General features: G+C 38.7%; 1 protein-coding gene across 1 annotated transcript in view; it reads right to left on the reverse strand.

Moving 5' to 3' along the window:
• Positions 1-2,654: 2,654 nt before the first annotated feature.
• The window catches only part of LOC104941889 (gamma-aminobutyric acid receptor subunit beta-4-like), a gene marked incomplete at its 3' end in the record, with an annotated part of 65,844 nt that continues 60,009 nt past the window's right edge, over positions 2,655-8,489 (reverse strand). The window contains exon 5 of the mRNA XM_010767056.1: positions 2,655-2,737. Coding sequence (XP_010765358.1) covers positions 2,655-2,737 — 83 coding nt within the window. The remainder of the gene's footprint in view (positions 2,738-8,489) is intronic.

Below are 8,489 nucleotides of genomic sequence, written 5' to 3' on the forward strand. Positions count from 1 at the left end.
TGGGGAATAACCAGCATGTATAACATAATATGAAACTTGAACTAATATTCATTATAAAAACAATTAAAGGTTGTTAAAAGGATAACTAGAGAAAATCACAGCTTTATAAAATGAATCCTAAAGGTTCATTTTGTATGGCAGTTAGAAGATGGGATGAGATGCGGTTTGAAGAGAAATGCTTCCTCCAGTAGGGCCATGCGGCACTGAAGACGGCACTAAAACAAAAGACCTCTTTGAGTGGAAAACAATCCCACCCAGAACTTAAATCTGCTATCACATGCTCAACTGTCCAGACTCCTGTGGAGCTTTAAATCACTGCATGCATTATTACCTGCATGAATATTTATTAACATGTGTCACTTGGTATGGCGCTCCCACACATTCACAACTGGCAGTGCAATTGAAAGTGACCACAGCAGAAGATTTATGTCAATAGGCCAGTATGCATTCACTGCAGAGCAATTCCTCAGTGCGGGAAGTGTTACTACATTTCACATCTTCCCCCCCGCGTCCAGACCTGGATGGCATTAAACTCACTAAGGGACCAGGATTCATTACCATTAAATCTCCCTCAGAGGTTATAGGCTAAGGAAATGTGACATTGTCCATGAAATTGAAACAGCTGCCTGCCTAATCAATCACAGTGATGGTTAATGTGCATGACTCCCACCAGTGCAGAGCAGAGCACGAGCAGCAACAGCAGATATTCCTGCAACTTTTTAATTCACGGCATATCCATATTTCATTGCCTACTGATGTCCCCGAGGATAAACAATCTGGAACAACGAGAACCACAAATATCTGCTGTATTGAGCAAGAGGGTTGACTGATGGCGTGGTCGATGAAAATGATCACGCAAATACCATTTTAAATTACAACACAAGCACATTTTTCCTCCTGGATATTGATGTATCTAAATGAATGCATTCGGAAAAAAAAGACATGAAAAGTCAATTAAATTATATTGTGTGATATCAGGAAAGTTTGCATTTTAACTCATTTTTATGTACATGTACATACCTGATTATTTATTTTACAGATACAGATGCAGACGGCAATATCTGTGCATGTTTCACATTGTTTTTAATTCTTCTAGTTTTCTTTATTTTATTTTTGCATATCAAAGTCAAAGTCAGCTTTATTGTCAAAATGTCTACATGTGTTATACATACAGAAATCTAAAAATAAAGGAGTTACCTGTGGAGAATATACTACTACTCTACGTGTGAAAATAGTTTCCTGTTTTATGTTGAAATAAATCAAGAGTATAATTATATCAACTCTGAATTAAAATGATTTTTAGACACTTTTAGAATCAGGCTTATGTGCTTTCTAGTTGAAAGTTAGCCAAGGCGATTAACAGCACTCTCATATCTGTACGGTAAATATGAAGCTCCAACCAGGAGACGGTTAGCTTAGCTTAGCATAAAGAGTGGAAACAAGGGGAAACAGCTAGCATGGCTCTGCCCAAAGGGAACAATACACACTAGAACCTCCTTCCCTCATTATTAACAGTGTTAGGGAATAGCTAGAGTTAGGTTAGTAAATGACAAAATATATTTAATGTAATCAGTTACAGTAACTGAGTTACCTTTGAAAAGCTAAATGTAACATTCTGTTGCTCTGTTCCAATAGATGATAGGTTAAAACACTTAATAGAAATGTTATCAAGTTACATTAATTCTTTGAAGTTATTGAAATAGTTATTATACTATATTCATAATAATAAGGCAGCAAGCAATCCGTACATTTAAAAAATACACCTTCCCAACACTGATATATACCCATTTGTTTGTCTAATCCAGACTATTTGTTGTTGTGTTGTTATTATTTCCCTTTTTACAAGAAAGCAGATACAATTATTTCCAAAAATCTCCTTCGATCAATGGTGTATGATGATAAATGAGTGCATACTGTGTGTTATTGAACTATTTATCTGGATATCTACATGCTAACCACGTCCTTAATGAATCACTCCTGATTAATCTGGTGCTAAATGACACTTAGCCAATAATTAATTATTAATTCCTTGTCACATTCATATGTGTTGCATGTGCAAACTATTCAGGGAAATGATTTTTGTGGACGGTGGGGTATTTATTCAACATTAGTATGACACGTATGTGATGGTACGGGATAACAGCCATTTTGAGGGTGAAGTAAGGTCCCTAATATAAAAATGCTATCACTTAGCCTTCACCAGTGTCAATGTGCATCAGCAGGCACTGTGATTTCTTCACTATCCCTCAAAACAATCATCAATGGAGATGTCAGACAAATGGTACATATGGGCAAAGATGTGAAATAGCTCACTAATGAACCCTTGAAAATATATCACACAAATGTATTTACAGCAAGAAAGCACTAAGTAGTATATTCGCTTTTAGAGGTACAAATGTGACAATATTAAAGGGGCTCAATTCTGCAAATGTTCAGGTTTCATAATCGTATTTTGAGAAACTTCCTCTGTAGGGAATTTGGGGATTTTAACCTTTGCAGACCATTTACATGCACAGAAACCTATACACACTACAGGAAAGGGAATCACAATAGGGCCCCCTTTAAGATAACCTGGTACAAACAATGTTCAGGAAATGTGTTTGAAGGTTGCTGTAAGTTTAGTATTAAAGGGAGTAAAGTAAAAAAATACTCACAGCTTTCAATCTCCAGGGTGCAGTTCTGTTCATCAAGAGGGTACCTCCTCAGATCCATCATGCATGCAGCGGTGGTGGTTATTCTATGAAAAACAGACAGAAACACAGAAAATATTTCAGTTATATTGTAAAGATGTGGATACACACGAGTTGTACGTAATGTTTTCCTACAAGTGAAAGAAATGGTTGAGAGAAAAGTCATGGTGTTTGAGAGATGTACCAGTGGCTGCCAGAACAAGCTTCAAGGGGGCCCCCCAAGGGTGTGTGCTCAGTCCCCTGGCCTTCCATGCTGTAAAGGGATCTGCTCCATCCTACATCCAAGACATGGTCAAACCATACGCTCCAGCATGTGCACTTCGTTCTGCATTGGCTAATCGGCTAGCTACTACCTCACTCCGAAGTGGATCCAGGTACACGTCAACAAAGACACACCTGTTTGCTATCCTGGCTCCCAAATGGTGGAACGAGCTTCCCACTGATATCAGGACAGCGGAGAGTCTACATATCTTCCGTCGCAAATTGAAGACCCACCTGTTTAGTTTATACCTTGGCGAGGAATCACAAAAAAACAAAAAACCGCACTTAAGATTTGTGCTTATGCACTACCACTTACAATGATATTGCTTGTTTGAAGTAAAGTTATCAGCACTGTTCTTGTTGTCCTTAGTTTGAATCCTATGTAATGTACTTGAACATGTTGCACAATATGATGAACTACCAGTATGTCCATCACTAAATACAGTTGCAGAGTAATTATCTTGTAGCTGCAGCACTCACAGCTAATACGATGTTTCATAATAAAACATAAGTGGGTTTGAATGTATGTAACGGTGTAGTTCAGGGTCATGGGAGCTGGGCAGTGCCTGTTTACTTGTGGAAAACCGTTGCTCTCCTAACTACAAATCTTTTTGAGGGGAGTTTCTGCAGTATTTTTCCTCTTCATGCAGAGACTCTTAAATATGATTTATCCTTCATGTTTCTGTGAGTAGTCTGGAGAAGTATTTCCTTTTATATGGATCACTAACTGCTCAGCATCTGCGGTTTTGTCAATGCACGTTATTTATTGCTCGTTCCAAGATATGCATTTCTGCCAGGTAGCTTTGTAAAATATGTATGCATTGCAGTTTATTAATATCAATAAATCCAGTAGCCCAGGAAAAACAGCTTTGGCTACAAATTACACATGTAGGGGTCTCTGGCATATAACTGAAATATTAACCGCTGCAGCACATTTTAGTGATGACATCTCTGCTGTTTGAACCAGCTGCTATGTGTTCATCATACTAGCTTGCTGCCCTCCTGTGTAAATGAAATACAAAAATAAATTTTCAGCTCATCATCTCGGTGTCAGAAGCCACCGGCACACTCCCCCGAGAACGTGCCAGCGGCTTCTGACACAGGAGCCTGATGATTGTTTTTTTATCTTCACATTTGGTTACATTATCAATCATGTTAAAGCCAAATCTTTCTAATGCCGCTTTAGTGTGTGTCTGTCCGTTGATGCAGCAAGCAAGCCTGCACAAGCATCTACAGTAGAATTAGTAATATAGTAGATAATAAGCCGTTTGCATTGGAAATATATTGCTTGGGTTTGTAAATTGGTCATGGTGGGTGAACAGAGTGCTGTCGGCGGGTAATTGGAAAACAAAATATGTCCTGCTAAAGCTGATTGGGCCAGATTAACACACAAGCATGTGGGGCCTCTAGCTCCATGATAGCAGAAGGGTGAAGAAAATAATGCATGAACAAAATGTGTCAGGTATTTATGTATTATTCACAATGACACTGAGCTGCATTCTGCTGCACAAGCATTAAGCTGCTCACACTGCATTGTGCTCCGCTCTACTGTACTGCACCCCCCCGCTGCCTCGGCGCTCAGCGTACAGCAGGGCTGCTCCTCACACACTGCGAGGAGGCAACATCCTGCTTTATTACAATAATAGGGGAGGTCACTTGGAAATCATGATTTTCCAGGAAAGAAAACTGCAGAATGTCTTTTCCATAATTAGATGGAGGGAGACTAGGAGCGATTATCGGCAGTTTGATACAAATAGTTAAGAGAGCTACTGTGCAGACAAAGACATACACACAGAAATCTCTAATGTGAAAATGTAATGGTTCTAATTTTAGCAATACATCTGTATGTCTTTATGAAGATACGATAAGTAAGTACGATAAGTACGATAAGTAAGCTACGATAAGTCGATTTATGAAATAGTCGATCGACAGAAAAATTATCGCAAACCATTTTCATATAATCTGTGGGAGATCTTTTGTGCGAGGAGGTCAGAAAATGTTGTTCTCTGCCTCTCAAATAAGGAGACTTTTTATATCGATGGGTTTTGGACTGATGAAATAAGACATTTACAAATGTTTTCCTCTGTTTATTAAACCAATACATGAGTTAAAAAGATACATTGAAATAGACGTTTTTCACTATTTCCTCACATTTCATAAACCAAACAAATAAATGATTGATTGAGAAATTAATTCGCAGAATAATTGATAATGACAATAAGCATTAGTTGCACAACTTAACCCTTCTTTTACATTAAGAAGTTGATTGAGAAATTACATTTGTACGCCTAATTATATAAGCCGAGCCCATATGTCTGAAGACCACTGCACTATAGAAACATAGTTCTAATACATTATAACCACAGCCTTTTTACAAATCTACCAAAAGACCTTGGCTCCAAAAAATTAGACGTAAAACCAAAACATCACCAAAAGAAAAGTGTGTGCCATAGTGGCACGCAGTGACAAAATGGAACAAACTAAAATATGGAGAGACAAAAAACCTGCGGTCTGAAACGTAAAGCGGCACAAACTCTGGTATCCTGTGAGATCATACTCGGGAAGACGAGTCCTGACAGACTCAGCTACTGCTGTTAGAGACAGACAGAACCCCTGGCAGCACAGCGCAGCAGTGAAACCTGCAGCAGCTCCGAGTAAGGGACAGGAATGAATATTTCACCCCCTGGCAGAGAGAGGGGGAATAACCTGGGACGAATAAAGTTGACTTCATATGTGACAGTTAACAAGTAAGGAGAGAATCTTCATTGAGTAGGCACAAGTTGGGACGGCTCACAGCGAGAGCCTGGGATTTGGAAATGTCAGCAGATGTAGGTCAGCAACTTCCTGTCCTGAGAGAGAGCAGCAGCCTCAGACCTGAGCGCTGAACCCCCCCCCCCCCCACTCACTGCTTACTCTACACCATACGGAATATTAGCTGGTTTGTATTGCTTTGTAATTATCACTAAGCATGGACGGATTATGAGAGAATGGGTCTCTTAGCACAGTAATACAAAGGTTTGGTTTTTTATGCATGATTCTTAGTTAATATGAAGCTGTCTTTGGATCTTTTCTGCTGTATATAATATGTGGTCAATGTGTGTCCCTTTGATTGACATTTTGTGTGTGAAGGGCGGGGGAACCCCTAACCCACAGCACCTCATTATCCAGAATCACTGCTGCAAATGTGACTTGTTAAATGTCATTAAAAATGCATATGCTAAACCAAAGCTAAGAGCTTACTAGTAGGTGTAGCGTCTGAGGAAGTAAAACACATTTGAATCCACAACAAGGTGCATTCCACTCACTTCTAAAGGCCAGTCTTGTCTTTTCAGACCATGTATCGTGCCAGCATACGTGACGACTAAAAGCAATCTGGAGGAGGATCCCAGAGGCTCAGCACTACAGACAAGAGGCTTTCAGATATATGAGCAATAGTTTTGACACCTACACAGTCTACTCCTGTATCCTTATCTGTGAGGCAGTTTGCTTACCAAAGGATATCATAGTACTACACCATGGTTTAATAAACAGAGGAACACAAGATGGGAAGAAAGAAATCATAATCAGGACAAGGCTTCAATGGTCTTAGGAATCTGCGCTCTATTGTCAGTGTGCTTACGATGAAGTTAGACAAAAGAAAAGCTGAGTGATCATGCACACAGGCCTGGACACTTTCTACTGACACACACTTCTTTTATTGATGTTTCAAATGACTTTGTTGCTACACCCACACACTCTCCTGCACCACTCAGTAGTCTTCAGACCCTTCCTCTACACATGATTCAAAATCTATAGTGTATCTCAAGTTTACAAAAATAACAAATTGAACAATGCTTGCAAAAACAACATTTACTCAAGGAACACGATTGTGGGCAGTTTCCCTGATTTGATTTGAATGTTGGACCTACAGTGCAGTGTCGTAACTCCATTTGATTATCGCAGTTTAAAGTCACTCCTAGGGAAAGGAATTATGGGCAGACAAATGCACATTCATGAACCATGGTTAAAATTTCCAATCTATTTGATACACGGATGTAAATATGCTCCATTACAACTAAAAGTTCAAAGGTACAACATTTAGTGTCAGAAAAATGTTCTTAAAGATCAAAAATATAAGAGCTTGTTTTGCAACAAATGTCCCAACGGTTTTTCAGCATTTTACTTTTGTGGTGGAGCTAGTTTGAATGACTTGATATGCATTAAAGCAGTTCGATCCAGCGCTACCCTGCCTTGGAGTCAGACCCTTCTAAAGGGGTCAAAAGATACATCTGAGGGAGATGAAGGGTTAACAAGAACATTTATTTTGATCTAAACATTTTGGATGTTTCTTTGTCCTTGTTAAATGATATAAAGGAAGTAGGGTCATATTCTCATAGACTTCTATACAATTGGACTTTTCTTAGAAATAGCCACTGGCTGGAAATTTAGATTTTTGTATTCCCAGATCCACCTTCAATGAGTAACAATTTGGAAAATTCCACAATAAGCACTACTATAAACCGAGTTCATCATGTGACAGTAATTCTTTAATGTGTAGTTTTGATTTGTATTTGTGAAATACTAAATGTTTTCTTTTTTTTTTCTTTTTTTTTAAAAATACGACTATACGTAGCATCTATTGTTACGAGCTCAGACACTTAGGAGGTAGGACCCAATTGCACGACCTGGGAGACAGAGGTAAAGTATTTGTAAGACACTTTATTTTTTCATGAACAGCAAAAATGAACAACAAAAAACGGTCTCTATCACTCTCTAGCTGAGATGACAAAAAATGGAGAACACAAATGAAAACGCTCACATAGTGAGGATCAAACTTATCAAGAACTCCAAAGAGCATAGACCTGACTGTGACAAGAGCAAAGCACTGACCATGGCAAAAGACAAAAACGAACTGACACTGAACACTGGGGTTGCGTTCCGATAATCCAAAAATCAGCTCCTAAATTCTAACCCTATCTCCTATTCCTTGACCTCTGAGTGAAACGTCACGGGGTTAAAGGATAGTGGATAGGAGAATTAAAAAGGACTTAGGAGAAGAGACTGCGGTACTTTAGAGAATCCGAATGCACTTTCACTATCTGACGTGTTTATGATGCGCCAGCGGACGTCACTGTGTGCGTCTGCTGCTGTGGTGAAACTATGGAAACTACAGTGTTCTATACAACGGACTACATGGATGTTTAATAAGAAATAGGGACTCATCTAGAGACTCTGCACCGTGCTCTGATGCTGTTGTTTTATGCTTTATGAACGTGGACAACAGAGAAACATATTCTTCATGACCAAAGTTGTAATTGAAATAAAAAAGGAAAGTGAAATTTATGCTTGTCACCCTCTACCTCCGGTCCACATTAATACAAATGATCCCAATACGTATGATTGAATGAAAATATCTTAAAATCAATACAAATGTATTTATTATAAACGTTAGTCTTTAACACCTATCACTGTGTACATCTCCATTCAAACATCTTTTAAAAGTTGAACAAACTCAGTGAAAATGTTGACTTTATTTGATCATTTCAGTAAAAACTAATG

This window comes from Notothenia coriiceps, unplaced genomic scaffold, assembly GCF_000735185.1.
Source record: "Notothenia coriiceps isolate Sejong01 unplaced genomic scaffold, NC01 NC01_scaffold00000324, whole genome shotgun sequence".
In the NCBI taxonomy this organism is placed as follows: Eukaryota; Metazoa; Chordata; class Actinopteri; order Perciformes; family Nototheniidae; genus Notothenia; species Notothenia coriiceps.